The sequence below is a fragment of the Perna viridis genome, chromosome 2, assembly GCF_037379345.1.
Source record: "Perna viridis isolate PV_CMFRI_1.1 ecotype Kerala chromosome 2, ASM3737934v1, whole genome shotgun sequence".
In the NCBI taxonomy this organism is placed as follows: domain Eukaryota; kingdom Metazoa; phylum Mollusca; class Bivalvia; order Mytilida; family Mytilidae; genus Perna; species Perna viridis.
In genome coordinates, this window is record NC_142446.1 from 11,966,307 (window position 1) to 11,993,490 (window position 27,184).

Below are 27,184 nucleotides of genomic sequence, written 5' to 3' on the forward strand. Positions count from 1 at the left end.
TATATTCTTTGAAAGATAATTGTTATATGCTTGTAGATACAACTCGGCTAGTTCCTATAGTACTGCGTCTTGGAGCAGCCATTTTGTTTATGAAGCTTTACCAAATAGAAACTTGTTTTCCAAAACTTGATATGGAAAACAATTTTTCCATGAATTTTGAATATTACCAGGTTCATAATTTTAAACATTATTATATTTTAGGATCCAGAGGTGCCTATATATTTGTTGAGGAACCTGTGTTTTTTCATAGACAGCAATGGTGTATCAGCTCTGAAGCAGTGTTTTGACAAGGCAACTCCAAAGACATTGTCATTCACAATTGCCCATATTCTTATTACTCTCATAGCCAATGTAAGTAATCAGACCAAAAATCCATAATACTCATTAACCAATGTATTAACCAGAGTCCAGTTGTTCAAAACTTAATCCACTTGATGAATATTTATCAAGTTGCTTACATGTGCAGATTTTAGCCTTATCCGGTTGATACATCATTTGAACTAGTGTTCTCTTTTCTGTTTGTGAATTACTTGTTTTTTTTTGTTAATGATAACTGAAAATATCCTCAACAAACAAAGTTTGGGATATATAGGAATCACCTCATCTGTCTATCTGTCCACATTTCTAGTAGGCTAAACCCTCCTAAACCGCTCAAGAGATCTTCAGGAAATAATATAGGAAGGGTGGGTATCATATGTAGATGTGCATGAAGTAATATCATTAGTGTTGGAAGTGTCCAAAGGGAGATAATCCAAAAAGCATGTTTTATTTAAGTCCATTTAAAGTGGGGGTTTTCTCTTTGTGAGCTTGCTCACAGTATTTCTAGTTTAGTTTGTTGTATTTGTTAATACTTTTGTAATTTGATTTCTATTCATAGAATATCCTGCTAGAATGTATATATGTTTTTTGAAACATTTTAGTTAAAAATATGTGCATTAAATTCTTAATTCATTTTTGAGAACATGTTTTGTGTAAAACATATGAAAACAGTGTAAGTACAACTGCTGCTATTCTGACTAAAACTTATGTGAAATCTAAAAAGTTTTATTTAAATCATATCAGAAAAACCATGAGCCTGTCATTAGACTATCAGACAAAAATAAAGTAATCAAAGTCCGATGAAATTTTTTATCTTTTTTTGTAGTTGAGATTATGGATGAACATACAGACTGTGATGCAGTATATAGTTCCTCTTCGATCTACTATTATCAGGTAACAAACACTCATAAAATTCAATTTGAACATTTCACGCCAAAACATGTAAACACATTATAAATAGTATACTATGCCGATAAATTTGTGCACATTCTACTCAGTTAATACCATATTCTTCTGTGTATTGCACACATTTGTGTACACACACCCCCTTCTTTACAAGGGAGGTCAAGCAGAAAGTTAAGATTCTGTGTAAAATGTGCACTGGGAAGCGAGGAAAAATCACCAGCAGAAGACCACATTGAAATGAAAGGATTCCAGTAAATTCCCTGAAATGTGTATACTTTCATTATTAATCTTTTAAATAAAAGTATTTTTTTATGTTTCCCATGCCATTTATTGATTAAAATACAGCAATGTATTGGATCCGTTCAACGAGTCTGCTAAAATGTTTACATTTCCTGTTCATGTGTAAATCAGGTATTTCACTAAAACAATGTTGCCAAGTCTGACTGTTTTGAAAAAGATGTTTTTATTTGCCAAGCTATTATATTGATATTTGACATCTTGAAACAGTTCATCAAGCAGATTAAAGGATTAGTGACAATTGTTTTCACCTTTGAAATTGATCTTTTGTTATTTGATAATTTAATGACAATGGGCCCAAGGTCAGGTTGGCACTCCCATTATTGTGCACACAAGTGAAGTAATGATTTAGGACGGCATGTTCGAGAGAAAAATAAGAAGCTAGCCGTGGTTTTTCGTACAAACGACGTAATGTAAGACAGCATTGATGGATAAAACAACTATTAAATAGCAGTAAAACTTTATTTGTTTATTTCACATAAAACTGTCAATAATGCTAAATGGCTTGAGGTGGTCTTTTGTTGATACCTGAAAATCATGTCTCCAGAAAAAAATCTAGAAACTCATTGTTTTGGTGTATACTGCACATTCTTCCTCCTTGAACAAAGAAAAAGTTGAAAAAAAGTGTGGTATACACAGAGGAATAAAGTATATAAGGCAAAAAAAAAATGTGTGTTTACTCTCACATGTACAAAAAATAGGGTCAGTAGGTCAGTTTTTTAGTTTTGGATGTGTGGGGGAGGGAGTACAATTGTAGTTTCTTGACTAATAAACTTCATAGAGAGAAATAGAAGACACTGTATTGGTGCACATGCTTGTCTATCAGGCTAGTTTTCTTTTAAAATTGCAGACAGTGCTTGCACTGGAGGCCGCCATTGTTGTTGAATATGATAAATACTGGTACCGGTGATAGAAAAGGCAGAAATATTTCCAGAATTTCAGAAAGTTGTTGATAAAAACAGTTAGGGTTGTGGCGATAAAATGAGGGTTGATCGGGTGACCGTAAACACACATATTTTTTTAAAAAATTTTTGGCCTAAACACATTATAGTGTACTATGGTGATGTACCAGTGTATTATGTTGTGTTGACTTCACCAATGTTGAATACCTCTGGTTAATATGAATTACTATGACAAATATAGAGTTTGGACTGGGCTAATAAAGGCTTCATGTTATCTCATGTTTGTTGTCGGCTTATGAGTTCTTTATTTGATATTGTAGATATATGTGTAAGTTGTCAGACGAGGATTTAAGGTTGGCTGGTAACAGGAACATGACGGACCTTATGTGGGCTGCTGTGAAGGAACCATTGGAAACACATTTTGCCTTTGATAAGGAAGGATTGGATTTGGCCTTTAAATACTTCACATGTTCTACATTGACAATAAGATTGGCAGGAATAGCCCAAATTAATGTAAGTTTTTGTTTAGTTTTTTGTGTAATTTTTAATCATTCAATTAGATCTGAAGTTTTTTTATTTGAATTTTAGGAATACAAAATACCTATCACATTAAAATTACAAATATAAGTATTTCAGGGAGTAACTTCTCATCTGCAGTGTTAGAATCAAATATATAGAAGGATCTAAATCTAAATATTCATTATACACAAGAAGTATTCAAAACCAAAATAATCCAAATAGGAAGCCAAATATATCACCAAGAGGTTCTAACATTTGTAGTACAAGGAATGAAGCCTCAGTGTTTAAATTACTTTGAAATTTGTTATACTGCAAAGTATGATATAATTTGGGGCCAGGCAAGAAATTGAAGTGATCAGATACAAACATATAAGATTATGTTACCAGTTTTGATATCTTGGCTAACTGCATTTTGTATAAATGTTATCTTTTGTTATTTTTTGTTGTTGTAGAGTCAGATTAATCTATACAATGAGAGTTGTAATAATGAAACCTTACTAGATGCTGAAAGGTAATGTATAAAGATCTGTAGTAATTCTTATTTAGTAAAAAATAATCTACATGTGTTTTAAGTCAGTTATTGTAGAAGGTTCAACAGATATCAAAGTTTGTACACATCAGTCATAAATAAGTTTAATAGTAACTTGTCAATGGAGCTAATAAACAGTTCTTTGTGACCATCAAGATTTTCTAATACAGTTCATTTCTCACCATTCTGATGCAACTGTCCAATCTATCTATGAAAAAGGCAATTGAAAGTGATAAAAACAGTGTTTGCCCCTTGATTAATAAAATGAATGTATCAACTGGAAAATTAACCCTGAAATTGATGACGTTAGCTAATGAGATTAAACATTAAAAATGATGTTGCATGTTATAAATTGGTTGATTTTTTTCAGAGTTGGTCATCAGTTATCTCAGTGGATGATAGATAACAAAATAATACAGCACATCTTTGGTCCTAATTTGCATGTGGAGGTAAGTTATAGCACCCGAAATAACCTCTTTGGTTCAAAGCTTTTGCATATTTTTCTGTTGGAATATTAAAACATATTTTTTGAACTTGTAATGCAGGGGCAGATACAGACACTTTGAAATGAAGGGGTGCCAGGACGTTATCTACCATTTTTTGTCTATTTTACACTTGAAAATGACAAATTTTCCAATAAAAGGAGGGTTGCCAATCCCCTGCACCCACAATGGATCTGCCTCTGTAATGGTGATTAAAAGCAATCAAGAAGATGAAAATAGTAATTGATTCATTTTCAATCTGAAGATCAGCTCTGTAAACTAGGGAAAATGATTTGCAGCTACACAAACATAGAGAACTTCAATACTTCAATAAATATAGAAAACTACAAAAAAAATGAAATACTGCATGTTTATTTCTAACATGATTGATTTCTTTAGGATTTAAACATGAAATACAAGTTTTTGTATGTGTGTCTTCTTTCTATGAAGCAAATGAGGAGCATCTATTTCTATACATGTATTTATGTTTGAAATTTGTTGTAGCTGTATACTCAGATTGTATATTTCTTATATTTTCAGCTTATTAAACAAAGTCAGATGATTTTGAACTTACTTGCAATGGAAAATAAAATTACAAATGAACATATTGACTGTATCTGGGCTGCTAGTCAGGTATATTAATCCATAATATTTAGTCTCCAATAGCAGTTTGGGATCATTGTTTTAGGTTTTGACCATAAATTTGTCTTTTTAGCTCACCTTGTTATAGGCCATGTGAGCTATTGCCATCATGTGGCGTATGTCATCGTTGTTGTTAATAATTTCTTCCAACATCTCCTCTGAAACTACTGAATAGATTTGCATGGGACTTACAGTGATTGTTCCTTAGAGTATCCTGCACAAATCGGTTAAAAACATGGCTGCCATTACTAAAAATAGATCATAGGGGTCAGACAGCTGATTTTTGCATATATCTCCACAACCGTTAGGTTTAGCCAAATTCTGATGGGGTAAAAGTATTTTGCATGATGAGGTCTATCTGTGGTCAAATTTTGGTGGAAATTTGTTGACCCATGTTGCAGTTATTGCCCTATTTGGACATATTTTGCTGTTTTTGATGTTATTGAATTAAAAAAAACTTCTCAGAAACTACTACACAGAATTCAATGAAAGTTGGTATTCTTGTTTTTTAGGGTATGTTAAACAAAGTGAGCGTTTGGATTCTTGATCAGTTAAAAAACATGGCTATTGTTACTAAAAATAGAACAGTGGTCAGACAGTAGTTTTATGCATATATCTCCAAAACCTTTAGGTTCAGCTAATATCTTTTAATTGCTGAAATGATCCTTATTGTAAGGCCCACAAAAGTCTCCAGGGATCAAAGTTGTCAGACGACTTCATGTAAGAGTTATTGTCCTTGAGAGGAATATGACAGGGTATATGCCTGTTCTTATTATCTATTTTCTTTTTTGCTTTTTAAAATTGAATTGATAAACTGTGCTTTTGTGTTTGATAACGATTGTAATTTAAGTGTTTTGTCTCATAAATTTTGCTACTGTTAGTGACATTATGCTACCTGAGCACTTATCTTAGAGTCTTTCTTATACATTTAGATATTCATAAAATTGTAGAAATTTTTAAAATACTCATTAATTTCAAACGTTTCAGAGAATTCAATCATTACATATTTTTCTGCAGTTAGAAATTGATTGAAAATAAAATGAAAGTGTCAATAATTTAAACCAAAGGCCATGTGTCACAGAGTGAGCTACTGCCATCACTTGGTGTCCTTCGTCGTTAACAATTTTTCAAAACTCTTTTCCTCCGACTTAACTTGACCAAATGGAACCAAACTTCGTATGAATGTTCCTTGATCCCTTAAAAAACATGGCTGCTGTTACTAAAAATAGAACATAGGGGTCAGACTGTAGTTTTTCGCATATTTCTCTAAAACTGTTAGGTTTAGCCAATTCTATTGTGGGTAAAAATGTTCAGCATGATATGATCTATCTGTGGTCAATTTTTCATTTTAATCCAATAAGCCATGTTGCAGATACTGCCTTTTTTGACTTGAAATGTTATTTTTTTAAAAAATCCTCTCCTCTGACACTACATGATCAATTGGAACCAAACTTAGTATAAATGTCCTTGGGGTATCCTGCATAGAACTGATGTTGGGATTTTTTATATGTCGTCTTTGATGTTATTGAATTAAAAAAAACTTCTCAGAAACTACTACACAGAATTCAATGAAAGTTGGTATTCTTGTTTTTTAGGGTATGTTAAACAAAGTGAGTGTTTGGATTCTTGATCAGTTAAAAAACATGGCTATTGTTACTAAAAATAGAACATAGGGGTCAGACAGTAGTTTTTCGCATATATCTCTAAAACCCTTAGATTTAGCCAAATATTTTTTATTGATCTTGATTTTAAGGCCTACAAATGTCTTCAGGGATCAAAGTTGTTAGAGGACTTATTGTAAAAGTTATTGACCTTGGTGAAAAATGATTGTTTTAAATTTTTTATAAGTTTTTAGCTAGCCAATATCTTGAAAACTATGATAGGTAGAATGAAACTTTCAGTTGCTGAAATGGTCCTTATGATATGACCTACAAAATTTTGCAGAAATCAGACTTGTTGGACGACTCGTAAGAGTTATTGCCCATGAAAGGTGATGAATTATGTTTTTAGCAGTTTTCAGCCAATATCTTAATAACTATAATAGATAGAATGAAACTTTCAATTGTTGAAATGATCCTTATGATAAGTTCTGCCAAAGTGTTCTTTGAGTCAAAATTGTCAGCCAGCTCCTTATTAGATGTATAGCCCGTGAAAGACAAAAAAATAACAAGGTGAGCAATTCAGGCTCCTGGGAGCCTTTTGTTAAGTTATTTTTATTAAAAAGATCAATAAAAGCCTTTTTTTATAGAGATACATGTAAATGTCTAAATAAAATAAAATGATATTGGGAACTATTTATTGGTAGCAACTTGCTTGATGTATAAATGTTTACTTTATAACAGTTGAAGCATTGCAGCAAACAAGTGTATGATATTCTGATACCATTGATAAAGAATTTGGAGCTGCAGCCTGTACAACATTTGTTAAAACTTGTGTCATCACTAGATCAAGCTTCTCATACTGAATCTGTGAGTCAACTTAACTGTTACTTTGTTTACTTTTTTTCATGGTAAATGGTTTACAGTCAACTCACTATTGCTATTCAATTGTTTTATGGGTCTGTATGTTGAAATGTATAATTATTTATTCCAATCTGTCTACCCTTATGAGATAATCCGCGTTGAATATCCAACAGTCACTTTTGTATTTTAGTGTCATTTAGAGTTATCTCCCTTAATTTTGAATCCTATAATATTTTCTTTATATTTTTTTCTCTTTTGAGGGTTATATGAAAAGCCACATGTTATTTTCTGTTTACTACAACATTTTAAACAAAATATAAAAAATTAAAATATGTAGGCTAACCAACCATGAATCACATTTTGCATGATTTTCATCTGGAGTGCTACTTAAATAATAAGTATGTTATTATGAAGGTACTTTAATTCATAGCAGTCAATGATATTTCAATTTTACATGGAAATTAAAAAAAAAAGCTTTTGATTGCATTTATGTCCTCTATTGAAATTCTTCTTTTTTCTTTTGAATGTGTTGTTTGATAAATCATAATACCGTGAACAGTAATACCTCCCCCGGAAGAATGATAGCAGAAACAATGAATAGGGTTTCTTCATGTTTAATATTGTAGACCCTGTATGTAGCCTCAGCACTAATCAAATGTGTATGGACAACATGTGCAGGCAGTCACAGTAATACTACTTTACCACCAAGTCAAGCTCCCTTCACAGCCATGCAGAATGAAGAAGATGGAAATACAAGTAAATATCTATTTGGTTTGGTCTAAATCTCATTAACTAATGTTTACATATGTTAATCCTATAAAGTTTCCTCAGCCCTTCATGAAATTATTTCAAATGTGGTATACTGCTTTGGTAAGTTGTGCCGCAACGTTATTGTCATTCATATTTCAAGGCATCCATTGGTGAATTTTATTGGTGCTTGATTTTTTTTTTTTTTTTAATTTATAATGATGCCTCTGCTTTCTGTCTGAACATGAACTAGAAATTAAGCTTGAATATATTATGGGTAGGGCACTCAAGTCCTATGGAAACATTGCTTCTTGTTTTCACATTTTTTTTTTTTTTTTGTAAGGCTTCAAAAGCAATGAATAATATTTTCATGGAATAACACCATGAGCTATTTTCTTTCAGTAAATGACATTTCTAAGACATATTGATTCTTAACTCTCAATGTAACATGTGTTCTAGAATTTTAGAAATTTTTAAGCTTTCCACAGTAAACATTGAAGAACTTTTAAATGTATCTTTTTTTTTTGAGCTGAATTTCACTTGCAAAGGGTATCAGGATGTAAGCACTTATAGGCAGCCCTGATAATCAGAATGTTTGAGTGCGAAATTCATCTATGTTTTTTATGATAAATTTTATTCATGAATATTGAATTCAGACCATGTGTCTCTTTAATCTTCTTCATTAAATTATCAACAGGTAAAGAGACAAAACATGAAGTTAGTAGTGAAGAAAGTATACAGGTGTCTGATGAAGCTGAGAAAGAAAAGGTAATGGAATGTATTCATCTTCCCTGTATCAATTTGATCTGATGGAGCTGTGTAGAGAATAGAGTCGTCACATTCTGAGACATTTGTATAACATTGATTTGTAGTGACATGCATCATTAATTTGATCCTCTATCCTACATGATAACACGTAGATGAACTGTCCCATACTACCATACATCACATACTAAGTTACAGCTCTACGAGGAGGAATGAATCGGCCAGCAAAAGCTATATTTTATATAGCCTAGCTGGCCGAGTGGTCTAGGGTGCTGGACTTTGTGCAGGTGGTGTTGCCATAGATGTCACCAATGATTTCTAGTTTCTTTTATAACCTACAATCTGAAAGTCAAAGTGTACATATTTGTAAGAGACATACTGTTGAATTTCTAGTTGGGGGTCAAACTGTTCCTCTTTTTTCTTTCTCAGATTTGATGTATTTTTCCATTTTTATTTTGTAATCATTTTTACAACAAATCTACTCATAATATTGTGAAGTTGTTTCCAAGGTATTCAGGCCTTTACTGGACATTTTATTCAGTAATTTTGGAGATATTACTGGACCAATTTTTTTCATAACAGAAGATGAAAATAAAGAAAGTTTGTTAGACAATACACAAATTTTATTATATCAATTAATATATGAAGCTGCCACTGCTTTTTTTGTGGGCAATACTGGTTTCATGGTCAGTAATAGTAGACAGTCTAAAGTTGGAGCAGCCTTCCAAAAATTTGCTCTAGCCCTTTAAATTTGTATCACTATTTTGAGCAAAACAATCTGACAATTTCATGTCATTATGTTCTTTATTGTATGACTACCATTGATAGCAGTAGTTTTGCTTTTGGCCTAAACAATTGTAGAAATATGGAGTTTGAATTTTCAAATCACTGTGTTGATTTAATTAAAAGTATTTGATGGGGATACCTGTGTTTATTCATTAGATTCATCATTTGTCAAGTGGGCAGTAAATAATGATTTTCGTTTGATTTTATTTGAAAAAAAAAACTGAGTTGAAGCAAGACAGTCCAAATCTGGGATCACTCTTGTATAGGTTATATACTAGTGGGGCTGCATATTTGATAGTTGGGGCAAGCCCCTATGCATTCATACTGTTTCTGCCACCTTTCATCATTTGTTTTTCCAAGGTTAAAATTAAATGTTGAAGCATGCAATTGAAGCTCAATTTGTTTTTCGCCTAGCTTCCAAATGTGCAACTGATTAAGTAAACCTTGTGTGGCTGAAAAAGAAGACCCCCTTTGGAAAACTCTATTTACAGTTTATTAACTTGAAAACTAAAAAAAGCAAAACGGTTTTCTGCGAATTTGTCATGTATTTTTACAGACAAAGTTGCTAGTCGCTACCGAAGTGACACAAAATTGTCAACCAGACATTTGGTCATATGCTCAGTGCATTTTTACCTGTCCAAAGCCATCTTCATCTGACTTTTGCCAATGTCTAATGAACTATTGGAAACACTGTTGTGTATTAAGGGTTTTCCTTATCATGACATGGTTATACTGTACTTGAATCAACTTGCAATGTGGATAACTACCAGCAATAATGCTGCAAAATATTCTATCAGTGTTGCAAAAACAATACCACAATGATTTCTGAGCAGACATTAGCTAACTGTTAATTGAGTACATGTTCTTTATTTAACCAATTCATTTTTCTTTTAGATAATGTTAAAACTAGCCCAGCAGAGGCAGAGACGAAGAGTCCGACATCGTAACCTTGGTTCACGTATCTCTAAACACATGTGTTGTTCTGCTGGAGAGTCTGAAGAAGAATGTGAGGCACACAGTGAAGAGAGTGAGGAAGAATGTATGCATCGTGCTAGGCAAGTTCCTCACAGTGATGGGAGTGAGAGTGAGGTTGAGGCTAGTGATTCTAGTGATGAGGAAGAAGAAGTGGAAGAAGAGGAGCCAGAAGTCATGCAAGGTCAATGTCATCACAATCCTCTTCTGATGGCACAGCGAGAGATGCTCAGACGACACTATCATGAAGGTCATAATGTGGAATCTTCTGAGGAGGAAGAGGAAGAGGAGGAGGAATCAGAATATTTTGATTCTGAGGATGAAGAACTGTTGAAAGAGGCTAGGCTTGTCCACATGAGACATACTTGTCACCATACTAGTGAAGAAAGCTCGGATTTAGATGAAGAAGCTCAACTCCAACAAGGAAAGATGTCCTATCAAATGGCACAACATTTATTACGTAAGCATCACCACCACCAACAACAGAAACAAATGTTAGAGGCTGCTCAAAGACAATCTAGAAAGAAACTTTCTGAAGGAGATAGTTCACCTGAGAAAAAACATGTCAAGCCAAAAGCTGAAGATGCAAATGTTAATGTTAATAGTAGTGCAAACGATAACCCAGTAACTGGAGGCTCTAGGAGTGAAGAAAAGATGGATGTCAGGGTAATGTATATGGTAGCAGATATTACTTCCATGATTTCATTTTGGCTGTTATGTTATTTCTGTTTAGTTAACTTTTTCTGCTCATTCTGTTTTTTGCACAAAACTTCTAGTTTCTTGTTACAAGAACTAAATGATAATGTATTTCAGACATGATTTTTCCCACGTTTTAGTGAAATTCTGCTATTTCAAATCCAGATTTTAATGTTAGGATTCTTTTTTTTACTGTATATTTACTTCTGATTTTGGCAATTTCCTCTTTGTTGACATCATAAAGTCATCCCTGGTGCATACCTTTAATTTGAATTCAGCTGTCTTTCTACATTGGTTGAATTAAGGTATGCTATTGACTGTCCATTAGTCTTTAACACTTCACACAGTTTCATAAATTTTCACAAAACATTGGTGAAGTATTTCTTTCTAGTGACACAAGGCGGTGACAGACAGACAAGGTGACCAGCCAAGTGATGCACAATTGAACTATTGGATTTTTTTAAATAAAATTAAACTAGAATTCAATACAATATTTGTATAATAATCAAAGCTTTTTTCAAATACACCTAACTTTTAATAATTTCAGAACTTTTTCTTTGGACATTTTTGTATTGTAATGAAATCAACAATGCTTATCACTTGATCCTTTTTGAAAACTAAACTGATGTAATTGAATAAACATATTCCATATCGTATCGGCATGATTCATTTGTCAAGCTGAGTATGAAACTTGAAGACACATCCATTAAATACACTTCTTGTCGGATTGACTTTGCCTTCTTTAATACTTTCATTGATGCGCGAGCTCAGTGTACTACTGGGCATGCTGACCCTTTCACATTTAATTCTTTTAGCGGTCTTATCCCTGTTTGTGGCTCCAAAACGTTAGAAATATCCTTCAACATGTTAGTTAATGGGTGTTTATATTTACTCATATCAGTCCAAAGCTTGGGATAGCATAATATCATCCATTATCGAAGACATTTCTTGATCATTTTGAATGAAGGTGCATATTTGAGACAGTAAGATATCATCAATCGATGTATCCCAATGTGCATCAACATTAAGGAAATCAATGTCACATGATAGTTCCTTTAATTCCATCTGTACTGTTTAAAAGTTTCCGGCATACTGAACTTTTGGCGGGATAATCTACACAAGCTGTCTATGACGTAAATCTGAACTTTCGTACATGTTATTTACCAATGAAAAATGATTGGTCATATGGATACCTTTCTGGGAGGAACAAAATTACACTCGAAAGCAGAGCTTTTTTGTGAATTTATGCTCCTTCCATGAAGGTATCTACACATAACCAACCATTTTTAATATGGCAACTAAAACTAAAATAATAGTTTTCTGAATTTTCTTTCTAAACATTTGCAGATATTGAGCTGATTTTTGGTTTGATAGTCTACCATGATGAGTTACAGTTCAAGTATATGTTTCATTTAGCTCTGCCTATTTTTATCAAAATAACTGGCCTTGGACTCCACATATTTCCTGAAAATAGCAGTTTTTTTTAAATTTATTTCTCACCGCTTGAAGATATTGAGCTGATTTTTGGTATGATAGTCTACAATGTACCATGATGAGTTACACATCAAGTGATGTTTAGTTGAGATTTTGAACTTTCTTTTTTTCAAATGCTTTTTATTGGAGAGTCCAATATTTGGATGCTTGGGGTATTTAAGGGCGCTCACTAAGGTTCTTATTTTTTTAATTATAAGGATTGAAAGTAATTATATGAGCCACACCACAGATGCCCTAAAGTGATCCACAACTCTTGACCTGTTTAGTGCATTTTTATGAATATTTCTAAAAATGATTATTAGTTAATGCCACTGTGCTTCTTCAGTTTCAGTTTTTCATCTGAATAAATTTTACTTTTCCTGTAGTAGCCAAACCTCTCAAGAGAGGTAATTTCTTTAATTTGGCCAATTTTGGATTGCAGTATGGGTGGTCATATAACAGGAAACTACTGTACTAGTTAGTGAGGTGTGGGGGCATCCTTTATTGGGCTATGCTCTTAGTGGTACTAGTTCGACTGTGAGTTATCAAGTTCGCAAGGAGTTATGCATATTGATGATCATCGATTAGAACTGCTATTGGAACAGTTTCATATAAGAAGGAACTTGTCACAATCTGTGGTTATCTTTATTATCTTTGTCTCCAATTATAATAAAAGGACTTTAAATTTTCCAGTAACTTTATTTGATCATTAGATTTAAATTGTTATATTTGTAGCTCCAATTATTGTTCTTGTAACTTTGATTACTGTTACTTTTTTCTCTGATAATTGTTACTTCTCCGATGATTGTGACTTGGTGCTCCGATAATTGACTTTTAACTCCAATGAATGTATTATGTAAAACTTGCATGGTTATTTCTTGCAACAATTTCGTGCCATCTATTCATTATATAAATACTGAACTTAAAATTTGTTATTGCCTTTGGATAAAAATGTGAGTAAATGTTAAAGCTTTGTTTAGTGTTATTACTAATCTGCCATATGGGAACTAATACCAACCAAAGAATTCTTTTACAAATAAGTTTTGTGTGAATCAATTACAATTCACGACATAACTTGACATATGTCTATTAGTAAATATTCTTCTTTTAGGAATCAGATTGTGCTGCAAAAGAAAAGTCAAGTAAATCAGAGGATCAGGATGAAGAATTGAATCCAGCTGTAGAGACTGAAGTTTATGATGTGTCTGAGTTTGTAGAACAAATCCATGCTCAGTGTTCAAAGAAAGCTGATCAAAATGTTGATTCTGGGTGTGTACAGTACCTTCCAAGTTTACATTTTATATTGTGTTTTATCATAGAGTTTACATTGCTTCATATAGTGTTTAAGAGAGAATTGTTAATAAAGTGGTAACTACATTTTTAAGTTTAGATTTATTTTTTTTTACATTTGTTTTTATGATATTTATGTTTTTGCAGGGACCAAGCTAAAGAAGGAACAACCAGTTGTGATGAAGGTGAAGGTAGCTGTCATAGCTCAAGGATTAGTAATAAATCAGAAAAAAATATGGCTGACTTTGAAGGAGAGGAGTTCATCAGTGATGAAGAATTGGCTCAAATTAATGCCCAGAGACATTTTACTTCTCACCCTATTCAACAACACTTGTCAAACTTAGCTTCTATGTACCATACACATTTACCACATGGTAAGATCTGGCTAAATGACTTATCTACTTTTTATCAGGACTGTATAACTATGTTCAACAATGTCATACAATGGTGTACAATGTCATTCAAAACATAACTTTTGTAAATTTCAAATGGATATAGAATATATTTTGTAGAGTTTTAAAATAAAAAAGACTATTATAAAAATTAAAAGATAAATGATGATAAGTATTTGTTCAGGAGTCTCGGCATCCAGTTAACATTTATTGATAATTTTAGAAGCATTACATTTCTGACAGACAGAGGAACAAACATACATACTGGTCAAGTTAATGGGATATAATATAAACCTGTGATTACAATTTGTCTACATTTTTTTATTTGTTTTGCTTGATTTAAACAAAGTATATTTGGTATTTTTTTTTAACTTCAGTTGGATCAGCACACAACAGACCAGTGCCCAAGGAGACTCCAAGGGTTTGCACTGAGTTTAACTTCGATAGTGTTTGTGAGAAAGGCAATACTTTGTTATGGGACCTTGTTCAGGAGGACACTATTGTAAGTCAAATCTTTAATGTAGATGACATTTAAGTGCATTATGTAATGCCTAAAATGCTCTGTTTTAATTGCAAAGATAACTTTTGAAAAAATACAATATCTTCATCCTTTTGAGTTACAGTAACAATAAATATGAAATAATTATAATAATTAATTTGTTGCATAAAATGTGTAAGGATTGTAATGGCAAAATATATAAAACCAACAGTATTTGATTGTACTGAAACAAAGGTGACTTTTTCTCAATATAGCAAAAACAATATCCCTTTGAATGTAATAATAGAATACTTAAAATTATCTCTGAATATCATGCTCTAACTTTGATGTTGGTTCCTTTTTTTATCAATTCTACCCAGTGAGACATAGACAGATTCAATAAAATTGATATTATATCTGATTAGGCCCAGTTACCTGAAGGTCTTGTCTGTGAAGCAGAGAAGGCTTTGTGTACACTGGTCTGTTACTCTACAGATAGAAGGATAAAGATGAAGTTCATTGAGGCATGTGTGGAAAACTTAGCCCATCATAGGTTAGTTGTACATTTGGTTACCAATACAAACATTCTAATTTACCTCAGCCCATCATAGTAAGTTGTACATGTAGCTACCATTTGGGACATTCCAATGTATACCAGCCCACCATAGGTTAGTTGTATATGTGGCTACCATTAGTGACATTCCAATTTACCTCAGCTTATGGCTATCATTAAGGACACTAGGCAATGCCTGTCATCTGGAAATATAAAAATCCAGATATTTTTGTGGATTTTTTATGATGATTTCCATATCTTTTACAATTGTAAACTATATTTGCCTTAATATATAGCATATTTAAAATGTTTCAATTATACAATTACCAATTTTAACAGACAAAAATGCATTTACCAAATAATAAATTCCTGACTTTATGCACATCTCCATATGGTAATCTAGCACCTTGTGAAGTTCCACTGCAATCCTGCTAGTCATTTAGGTCAAGTTGTGAACAACATACCCCCATCTTTGGGGTGTATAAACCAGTCAAACCCTGTATGTTGGGGACAAATGGGGACATACAATTTGACACAATTATAATGGTGGATTGACTAACTGATGTTATCAAACATCTTGTCTTGAATCAATATACATGTCTCCATATGGTAATCAACACCTAATTACTTCAATCACATTCAAGATATAGCTGTTTATTTTGAATGCTTATTATATAGGGTTCGTACGAGTCCTTGAATCCTTGAAAAGTCATGGAATTTCATTTTGAAATTTAAAGGCCTTGAAAAAGTCATTGAATCCTGTATTTTTGCCAAAGGCCTTGAAAAGTCATGGAATTTTATTCAATGACATATTGTTTTATTAAAGCTGCATTAGCTGTCATTTATGTAAAAAAAAATTCTGTTGAAATATGCCTTAATTCTACTAAAATGCACTTTTCCTATACAATTTCATTCGATATCCACAAATAAAATGTGTGAAATACATGAAATATGTGTCTATATATGTATTGTCTTGCAAGACAAAAATTCAACCTAGGTAAATTTGTATACATGTGACTTCTGGTGACCTTAATCCATGCATGTAAGGGTGCCGTAAGGGTTGCTTTTTTAAAAACAAATCTGATTGCAAAGCGAAAGTGGTTAATCAATGGCAAGGAAGACCATCGGACTCCAGCCGTAAAAGAAAAAAGTTAGAATATAATGCAAAGATCCTTTTGAAATTTACGTATTGTGATATAATGTGGCACAAATATAGTAAGTAATCATCATTATATATTTGAAAACTAATCAAGAAATAGATGAAATGAAATGTAAACAAGACACATGCTTACATGTGTATCCGTTATTGTTATTTTTATACCAAGATTAAAGTATTTTTAACCTGAATTAATGTCCGTTATTGTTATTTTTTTACCAAGGTTAAAGTATTTTTAACCTGGATTAATATTCTGTCTGCAATCTTAGGAAGTAATGGCGAAAAATAATTAGATCTGAGCTATCAATCTTCTTTGATTGAAAAAACGTTTTTACAATATTCCATGGGTATTTTTGACATTTATTGCTTCAATTGCATTACTACAAACTTATTTCATTTTATCAGCAAAATTCAGTAGAATCAAAACTGAACAAATTTGGCAGCTAATGCAGCTTTAAGTGTTGAAATAAGCAATTTACAGTCTTCTTTATCTCACGTTTCGGGAAGGTAAGTCAAGGGGAAATAATCTGTAAGTGTTCAGGGACTGGTTTCCATTTGTGAATGTCGTAAAGGGAACCAGATTTAACCAGTGTCAAAACATCATGACCTAATAAAACAAAATGCCAGGAAACTGTAATTTTCAACCCAAGTGGGTTGAAAAAGAAGAATACAAGTGTTGGCTTCAAAGTGGAGGTGGTGCAGGAAAGGCCAAGTGCACAATCTGCAAAAGACATTGACATTCCAAACATACAGTCATTAAAGATATCGAGGTTAACAAAATTCTGTCATGAAGGACACATGTTTCAAACCTAAAGTTCTCATCCTCTACGTTGGCCAAAATATATTGAAGGACCAAAATATTCACAAAATTAGTGAAAAGTATTTTATAGGTCAAAGCAGTCTAATCCTGGTAAATCTGGAACTTAAGAAGCTTAGATTTTGCTCCTGTTAGAAGTCATAGTAACACATACCAGCTTTATGAATGTGTTCAAAACATTTGGCATACATAAATATGCATACAATAATCGAAAAACGTATAAAAAGATGTGAAATTGTTTGTGGTTTTGGGTATGGAATATTAAAAAAAGTCCTTGGAAAGTCCTGGAAAAATGGAGCAAAAAAAGGTGTATGAATCCTGAATTTATATTTGTAGATCAGTAGTGGTGTCTCTTAGGCTATTACCAAAAATTTTGAGTTCATTTCAACAATACAGAAATGGAATAGATACCCATCATGTTACAATGTAAGTAATTTTTAGTCTTATTGGTGACATATACTTTTGCTGTGACACTACACTTTATAATTACTACTTAATATCTGGACTTACATGGTTTCTATATTATGTTAGTTTATTTCTTGTACCACCTAATGTTACTTAAGTTCTGGATGTTTTGTTATGGTCACAATGGCAAATGTTTTTTTTTTATATATGTTGAGTCAATACATTTTTGTTATATCACTCATTCAGCTTTGTTATGAATAATTGAGATTAGGTAGGTGCTTGATATTAATAAAAAGCCACCTTTATAAACTAGTTACTGATAATTTCTTTCACTTTTTATGGTACAGGGAAGCTAGAAACTTTTTTAATTCTTTGAATTGGGTGGCTAATTATTGCTGTTTTTTTTCTAATTTTAACAGGTGGGCAGAAAAAGAACTGAACATGATGAGCCATTTCTTTATAGACTTGGTTCATTACACTGAGACCAGAGAGAAATCTAAACCAGTTGATTCATTGTAAGTTGTTATCTGTCGTTCTGGGTCACCAGAGAAGATAAAGAACAATGACTAAATTATATAAATGTATTATTTAATACCCCACCTCAGATAATTATCAACTGAAGTCAACTAATCGACGCTCTGTATTTTGATCACATGAAGACGGTGTATTTCCGATACACAGTCACTATTTTAGGTATAAACTATTTTTTTTTCTTAAAAAAAACAAAAACAAAAAAACCAAAAAAAAACAAAATCATTGATGGGGTAAATTCGTTACATAGTGATTTAGTGGCTGTGTACGGAATTTACCCTGGTCAGTTTATTTCATACCTGGTGCAGCCAAATACTACTGATATTATACCCCCACTCAGAAGGAGAGGGGATACACTGTTTTACCCTTATTTATGTTTCCCTCTGTATCAATTTTTTGTATCACAGTTTTCTCAGCAACTACTCATCACAGTGGAACATTTAGCACATTCTTCCTGTAGGTATGCCATATGTTGGGATCTTTTTTTTTTGAAAATTTGACTACAACTTCCTATTTACTGAGGACTTGTTTTTTTACTATATTTTCTTGAAAGTTGAAATTTTTGTCACACTTTTCTCAGCAACTAATCTTCGCAGCAGCATCAAATTTTAAGACATTCTTCCTTTTGGTATGCCATATTATAGGAAGTATTTTTTGCAAAAAATTGACAACTTCTTGTTTACCAGAGACTTAGTTTATTTCCCTTATATTGTGTTTTGAAAACATGGATATCACAAGTGAACCATCGCTCACAGACTTCTAATTTGTTTGCTGATTTTCATGAATTCTGTCAAATATTCATATTTGTGGTATTAAAATTTGATAGACAGTAAGTAGTATAGATAATAAATTTATGGATACAAGTTTCTGTGCTTAAGTAGCACTCCAGATAAGAATCATGCAAAGTGTGATTTATGGTTTGAAAGCCTACATATTTTTATATTTGATATTTTGTTTAAATGTTATAGTAAACAGAAATTTACATGAGGCTTTTCATATTACCCTTGTTTTTAGGAGATAAAAATTATATAGAATGTACTGTAGAATTCAAAATTAAGGGAGATAACTCTGTAAATGACACTAAAATACAATAGAAACTGTTGGATTTTCAATGTGGATTATCTCCTTAGAGCAGACAGATTGGAATGAATAATTATACATTTCATCATTTACACCTATAAAGCAATTTAATTAGAAAATAAAAATGTGTAGCCTTTTTGGTGTGTATCACATATTACAGAATTTGCATGATTCTTACAAAGACTACTACATAATAGTCTTCCATGTAATTAAAAAAAATTGTTCACAAAGATAACTGCCATTTTTATAGTAATATTTTGCTTAAGGTTTTAGAAAACAACTTAAAATTCTTTTTTCCTCTATTAGTACCCAATTTAATCGATAAAATTCAAAAGTGAACAAATACCTTGAAAGTAAATAAGAAGTGATACGACTTTTTTGAATTAGTAGTTTGTTGAAGCTCTTTTTTTGCATATCATTTTATAGTTACTATTTGTAGTTAATTTTTTGATGATCTAAACAGCAGCTCTGAAAGTTTTCTGATACACTATTAATTAGTTTTCTTGTAAGATCAAATAAAAATAGTGCCAGACACTATTTTAATTCATCTTCTGAAGTTCTGTGATTATGTACATTAGAACCATGGTTAAGACTGGTTTGACTGTACTTTTGACATTGTTTTGTTTTTGACCCTCATTTGTATTTTTATGTTGTACATTAAATACATGACACTCAATAGCAACATTTTTTCCATTTAAATATTTTTGTGTCTTAAGTACATGAATGTAGGGTTATCAAATGGCAACATTGTCTTAATTTTTCTCCATAGGTCAGTATACTAATTTCTGGCCATATCATCATTTGTATGTAAGGCACCACTCAGAGTGACTGTAATAGACTTTAAATCTTTTGTGGAAATTGTGATATTTCTACTGCTTATATCTAAACCCTTAGCAGGCTAAATTGTCCGACCCTATCCACCTCTTCCAGTTTCTAGTGGCAAATGAAACTCGTCATCCCTATTATCTTAATTGTCCCATCCCATTTTCTATTTCATCATCACCACCCTGATATAGCTGAAATATTGCAGCTTAGATGTTAAACACCAATCAATCAATCTAAGCCCTGAGATAAAGTGGGATGTCTCTTCCACACCACCAAATTAAACAAGATACTAAAAGATTAAAGAAGATTTTATTTAATTGAATTTGATTACAGAAGTTAGCTACTACATAGGAAAGATGCTATTATTGTTGAAATGTCTGTTTTAGGTATGGCCATAAGGAGCAGATACAAGTCAGGTTGTCATTCCTTACATGTGTTTTCTCCTCTATGGGATCTCCTGATGGATTCAGTAAGTAATTAACTATCGTTATGTCTTCAATTGGATCAAGTGAAATCTGCTTGATGAAAATGAGTAATTTTAGAAAAACGCAGGTGATTACCTTTACAGATTTTCTTTTGTTTCAACAAATTTGACTTGTGCTCTACGAGTTGTAAAACTCTCCCTAGTACCTATGTAAAATCACACAAAGTTAAGGATTTTATGGAATGTTTTAATGAAGCATATCATACTTTTTAGTATAATGAGATGTTGGCATGATTCAACTTGTTTCAGTTTATCTGACGTGACAGCAGACGTTTTACAGTAATTACATTATGTAGTAACATTTGTAACAGTTTCCCATTGTATTCTTGGCAAAGCATAAACAGGTTTGGATATAACAACTCGAAATTGATGATTATTAGGGTTTTGAACAACCTTGAATACCAGTATAGGTCACTCACGGTCTATGTTAATGGGTTGGTAGCCCAGCCTTTTGGACACCTGACCGAAGAATTCAGTCAGGATATTTCCTACTAGGCTGATGTATAGATGCTCTGGCCTACTCTCAGACCCTACTTTAGTGTGAGAGCATTTTCCACTCAAACTATCTTAGAATTATGTCTATGGAAGAGTGAACCCAAAATTTTGTATCCCTCTTTTTTAAGAGAAAATCTGATGAACTGTCATTTTATCAAATAGGATATTATCTTTAGTCAGTGTGACAGCATCATGAGTAACCCTGTCATAAATTTGTTCACTAATTACTCCCTCTGCAAACAAAGTTAATTGGGGTTATATAGGAATCAACCAATCTGTTTGTCTGCCCGTCTGTCTGTCCACATTCCTTGCAACTGCAACTCCTCCTAAACCGCTCAATGGATTTTGATGAAATTTATAGGAGGGTTTGGAATCATATGTAGATGTACATGAAGGGATATAGTTAGTGTCTGTGGAATCCAGAGGGACATAATCAAACTTAAGGGTTTTACTTGTTCAAAACCTCATAAGTGCAAATCCTCCTAAACCACCCAATGGATAGTGATGAAACTGTATAAGGAGGTAGGGCATCATATGCAGATGCCCACATTTCTTGCAATCACAATTCCTCCTGAACTAATGAAGGGATTTTGATGAAACTTTATAGGAAGGAGGGGTATCATATGTAGATGTGCATGAAGGGATAGAGTACCGTATTTTCCGGACTATAAGTCGTTGTGGAGTATCAGTTGAATTGCCTAATTTTGACCAAAATTAACGAAAAAAACATAGGTAAGTCGAATTTGGTAGATAAGTTGAGGGCCAGACGTGTGCATTTATATCGTACGTGTCAGCGGAGATCAGAGTTGAGCAGTTTGTTTTCAACAGCATATTATGCCAGTGATGTTACTGAGTACATGTATAAGATTTCTGAATTAAATAAATATCTGTGTTTTTGTTAAAGTGTACTTTGTCCATGAGTTCAATTATTTTTATTGAATGGTGTGTCATTGGCTCAGAAGCCATAGATGTAGATCATCAGGAGTACAAAATTGTAAACATGTCAAACATGGGCAGTAATTTGTGAAATAAGCAGGAAATTCCTGACATGGAAAACAGACATACTCAACAAAGAACATACAGTAACTAAAATCTTGAAAAATCCTTAGATAAGTTGAAGTTGACAATAAGTCCAGGCTGACACTTTGCTGAAAAAAAATATTGACTTATAGTTTGGAAAATACGGTAACTGTTCTGGGACCCCAAAGGGAGCTTATCCAACTTAAGGATTTTGCATGTTAAAACATTGTAAGTGCAACTCCTCCTAAACTGTTGAAAGGATTTTGATGGAAATATAAGATGGATGGCATCATATGTACTGGGGATCCCAAAAAGAGATAATCTACCCTAAGGGTTTTACATGTTGAAGCCTCATTAGCACGACCACACTTAAACTGCTCAAGGGATTTGATGACACTATAAAGGAAGGATGGTCATCATATGTAGATTTGCTTGAAGGAATATAGTTACTGTTGGAGGACTCCAAAAGGAGAAAATCCATCTTAAGAAACCTTTTAAGGGCAACTTCTCGAATTTAATTAAGGCACCTGATATCAAAGATCAAGTTGACCACACGCTTCTCATTGACATGTTATAATTTTCAGTTTCTTTAATGTCTGTCAAGTACTTTCATACCTCAAAAAAGATTCAGTTGTGTTGAGAATAAGATTATAGAGGGTCACTGCACAATGATTTTCTTTAACTATTCTTGAAATAGTAATTAAGGGAACCAAGATTCTAACAGAAATCAAAAGAATAGGATTCAGGGACAGACCAGACATGGAAAACAGACAAACACAACAAAGAACATGAAAATAAATTGATTAATACATACAAAGTAACAAAAGTAAATGAGCAACTCGTACTCCGTTAGAAACTGGGAGCATTTACCAGGTACACCGGTAGGGTAAGCATCCTCTGCTTTTCTAGAAAATGTTAGTTTCTATGGAGGACCTGTTGAGGGACAACTACAGGAGTTGAACATTTTTTTGTGGTTAAGGATCCTAAATTATGTCCTTCTCCATTCAACAATAGCATACTTTTGATATGCACTTGCCCATGTTATCTTCAAAGCCCCTTTATTTCACATTTTGAAGAAATTCTAAATAAGTTGGACTCGCATTAAAGGACATCACATGACAAAAGTAAAGTAAAATAGTTAGATGTAAATAGATTAAGGTTACTATATGTCTCATCCTAGGTGTGTCTTCAAGAACTCTTATTTGTGAATAATGGGTGAAAATAAACAAGAATGATAATTTTATTTTTACTGTTATCCTTTTTTTTCAGGACTGAATTTAGAACAGGTGGATACATTATGGAGATGTGTAGCCCTAGACCCAGAGTGTTCAGATGAATGTTTAAGTTGGTTCCTTAACCAGGCTAAAAGTAAAGATCATCATGCGATGGGATTAGAAACATTCAAACATATATTTTTAGGAAAGGTTAGATTATTTAAGGAATAACAGTTATATTTTTTCAGTCTTTGAAGAAATAACCTCAATCAAGTGTGAACACTAAATAACCTGTGTAGCATGGTATTTTCCAGTGTTGCACCATGGATATTGAGGTTATTTCTTCAAAGACAGAAAAAACATAACAGGCATTCCTTATAATTTAATTTAAGTATCAAAATTCAACAAGTAAATCATTAAAAAAAGATTGATGACGTCACAGTCATTACAAAATTTGGTCTATGAGATGATGGACGAAATTTTTTATCTGATCAGAATCTGTGTTATTTCTGAATTGAATTATTGATAAGTAACTTAGAAAACAGTGAAAGACAGTATGTTGTATTTTTTCAAATATTTTTTTTTATACTTTAGACATCTGTTACTTTTTTGTTTACACGTGGGTGAGAAAAAAATATGCAATAGTTGTGCCAATACCTAAAGAAAAAAATAAAACCTAAACCTGAATAGGAAATCTGAGACATAGTCATGCAATATTTTAGTTGCCTTTGTCAGGCTCTAGGATTCTTACATTTGAGTGACTGAGATTTTTTGAACACCACCTTTAAGTAGCTGGGGCTAAAAGATTTACTCCTTGTCAACTCCTTCATTATTCCAGAAGGAATTGTTTTTTTTCACAATTGCAGATATTGACTTGATTTTTCGATTGTGAGTGTATCTTGATGGGTTACATGTCTAGTTTACATTTAATAAACCATTGATTTTTTTTACTAAGTTGTTTTCATGGAGGGGTTGTAGATTTTTATACCCTTAATGACATATCAGTTGACTGTTTTTTTTATTCAAGCAGTCAAAGATTGTTTTAACTGAACTTTTTCTATTAGTTCCTTGTTAATTACTTATACTCGGCGTCACATAAATAACATACTGTTAAAATTTGAATAAAAATATTTTCTACGACTTTATTGACACCAACCGTCGTTTAAATTGTCTTAAATGTCTTGCTCATTCGTTTAGCCAAACAGCTTCTCAAAAACAAGTCGCTTATTAGCTTAAATAATGCGTAACAAATCCTTACGGGAAAATCCCATACTAATATCCGCCATGTTGGTTTTTACGGGACGATTTGTTTACAAACGAAGTGCGTAAGTTCCCGTCGAACTCCGGTGACAATCGTCTGCTTGATCAACTTCTCGGTATTATACGTTGTTCGCGTAAAATAAATCCGAGATATCCGAAATAACGCCGAATTGCATTCTGGGTTCTTCGGTTTTTGGACAAACCATTTAAACGTAAACAACATCTCCTAGCAACCCGATCACTGTAAACATGGCCGACTTTTTACAATGTAAATATTGCCACCTAGAATTAAAATCTGACCGGAATTTAACGATTCAATGTTTAGGGAGAAGCCGTTTGGCTAAACGAATGAGCAAGTCATTTAAGACAATTTAAACGACGGTAGGTGTCAATAAAGTCGTAGAAAATATTTTTATTCAAATTTTAACAGTATGTTATTTATGTGACGCCGACTATAAGTAATAAACAACAAAAGTTTAATAATATCAACAAAGCAACTTTTTTCTAATGGTTTTTCAATATTATGAAAAGAGAAAAAATGTTAACAGTAGAACCTCTCATAATTTAGATGCACCAATTAGAACCAGAGAATATGAGTGTTACTGGATTAAATCTCTTCCAACAGTTATCACATCTTACCAGGATAGCTAATGCCTCATTTGATACAACATTGTCTGAAGATGAGGTATGTTATTACATTAACCAGAAGTAAATATTCTTTATTTTCCTTTTTTATTGTCTATTTTAGATCCTGACAGGTTTCTTCAACAGAAATAATTCATACAATATTATTGCAGGAAAAGGCATCTAAATAAATCTTAAACCCCATTATTTACAATTTTAGGAAACAGCACTTTTAATTTTTGATACATATGTTCTTCATTGTGGCATTATAATAAAGAGGTAGAGCTTTTCCTCTTTGGCAGGTTTGCCAGAATGTCAGATTTATTCAGATTTTATTTTTGTGTTATGTTTATTTTCCTTAAAAGATTACAGATTTTTCTTATTATCTATTTTGCCGTTTTATTCTTTCAAATTTTTGTTTTTGCCATGTTCTGTAAAAATAAATGAATTCAGAAATTTATTGGGGTGTGGAATTGCTTTTGAAAACAATGGTGTATACTTGGGCAAATTAAAATCTTTTGCTAAAATATGTGAAGTACCATTAATTTGTTCTTGGTTGTAAACGATGTTTTGTTATGTAGAAAATGGACCAGAAATTTAAAAAAAAAACAAGTCTTAGTAGATTGACCATATCATGACAGAATTGTGCTTATTTGATGTGACTAAAACATTCTTGGTGTATTCACATTAAATATTAATTGCTAATCTATTTTTAAAAAAAAGAGTTGCAGAAGTTCAATTCACACCTGAAGTCAACATTCCTTTGTTAAAGGGCCAATATTTGAAATGATGGTAACAGTTCCATTTAGTATCAGATGACAATCTACTGTTTCCTTTTACCTTTCAAATAATGTTGAAAATTGTTTAAACATTATATTTGTAGGTTATTTTGTTTCTGAAATTATTTTTCTTTTTAAACATAAATTGTTTCCCCTCAGAATTATGTATTTTGTTTTTCTCATTTAGGTGTGTGGAATTGACCAGATGTGGTCTATTGCCCTACGTGCTAATAACACTGATGTCAGTATTACTGCTATACAAATACTCAACTGTTACTACATTAATTATGGTAATGGACATTTGGAGAAGGAGGAAGAATTTATAAAGAGATGCATGGACAGTCTTGTGCAGACACTTACAAATATAGAAAAGGTAGATAGATTTATATTGCTATTAATATACTTTGCATATTTCTAAAAAAAGAAGAATTAAACTGAATACATGGGTGATATTATTTTTTTGTGTTTGTCAGTCCTTCTATTTGTCCAAGTATCTCCTGTTGAACCCTCCTATGATATGAAGGTTTAACATCAAATGGAGATTTGCCTGAAATAAGATAATTATTTGCACTGTCAGAAGCCTTTACAGTTTAACATGTTGATAGGATGTTAACTTCTCTTCCATTGAAAGATTTTGTTGAAACTGTATATGAAAGACGGGCTTTATACAAATGTAAGAACTGAATGAAATGAGATAATGATAAATCATTTAAAATATTAATTTCTCTGAATCCTATCCGATGTTGAGCCAGTTTCTACATACCAATCTTTGGGGGAATTACAATGGTATACTGCTGTCTGTCTATTTGTCTACACATCATATTATACTTGAAAATGCTTTGAGGATTTTTATTGATTTTTTTTATGCAGTTTTTATCTTTATGTGAGGAAGTTCCATTTCATTTTCCATTATTTTCTCCAAAGTTTTGTTTCAAAGTTGTAGGACTTAATAGGAGATATGCATCAAGAGGAACTTTTTTTTTAGCTCACCTGGCCGTGTCCATGTGAGCTATTGCCATCACTTGGCGTCCGTCATCTGTCGTCATTGTTAACAATTTTTCACAACTCTACTCCTCTGACACTACTAGACCAAATTAAAGCAAACTTGGTATGAATGTTTCTTGGGGTATCCTGCATAGAACTGATGTGGGGATTTTTGCGCCATTACTAAAAATAGAACATAGGAGTCACACGGTAGTTTTTCGCATATATCTCCAAAACCGTTAGGTTTAGCCAAATTCTCTCAATTGCTGAAATGACCTTTATTATAAGGCTTCAAAAGTCT

General features: G+C 32.5%; 1 protein-coding gene across 3 annotated transcripts in view; it reads left to right on the forward strand.

Moving 5' to 3' along the window:
• The window catches only part of LOC148623649 (ubiquitin carboxyl-terminal hydrolase 34-like), a 105,319-nt gene that overhangs the window by 7,097 nt on the left and 71,038 nt on the right, over nucleotides 1-27,184 (forward strand). For all 3 annotated transcript variants that reach the window (XR_015919468.1, XM_088565624.1, XM_088565625.1), the window contains exons 5-24: nucleotides 202-351; nucleotides 1,145-1,212; nucleotides 2,744-2,936; nucleotides 3,395-3,453; nucleotides 3,842-3,920; nucleotides 4,494-4,586; nucleotides 6,938-7,063; nucleotides 7,684-7,813; nucleotides 8,502-8,572; nucleotides 10,250-10,993; nucleotides 13,608-13,765; nucleotides 13,934-14,160; nucleotides 14,556-14,680; nucleotides 15,082-15,209; nucleotides 17,519-17,608; nucleotides 18,007-18,102; nucleotides 20,410-20,492; nucleotides 23,292-23,446; nucleotides 25,065-25,181; nucleotides 26,087-26,272. Coding sequence is in view for 2 of the 3 variants with exons in the window: in XM_088565624.1 (XP_088421750.1) it covers nucleotides 202-351; nucleotides 1,145-1,212; nucleotides 2,744-2,936; nucleotides 3,395-3,453; nucleotides 3,842-3,920; nucleotides 4,494-4,586; nucleotides 6,938-7,063; nucleotides 7,684-7,813; nucleotides 8,502-8,572; nucleotides 10,250-10,993; nucleotides 13,608-13,765; nucleotides 13,934-14,160; nucleotides 14,556-14,680; nucleotides 15,082-15,209; nucleotides 17,519-17,608; nucleotides 18,007-18,102; nucleotides 20,410-20,492; nucleotides 23,292-23,446; nucleotides 25,065-25,181; nucleotides 26,087-26,272 (3,078 nt within the window). In the remaining variant the exon portion in view is untranslated. The remainder of the gene's footprint in view (nucleotides 1-201; nucleotides 352-1,144; nucleotides 1,213-2,743; nucleotides 2,937-3,394; nucleotides 3,454-3,841; nucleotides 3,921-4,493; nucleotides 4,587-6,937; nucleotides 7,064-7,683; nucleotides 7,814-8,501; nucleotides 8,573-10,249; nucleotides 10,994-13,607; nucleotides 13,766-13,933; nucleotides 14,161-14,555; nucleotides 14,681-15,081; nucleotides 15,210-17,518; nucleotides 17,609-18,006; nucleotides 18,103-20,409; nucleotides 20,493-23,291; nucleotides 23,447-25,064; nucleotides 25,182-26,086; nucleotides 26,273-27,184) is intronic.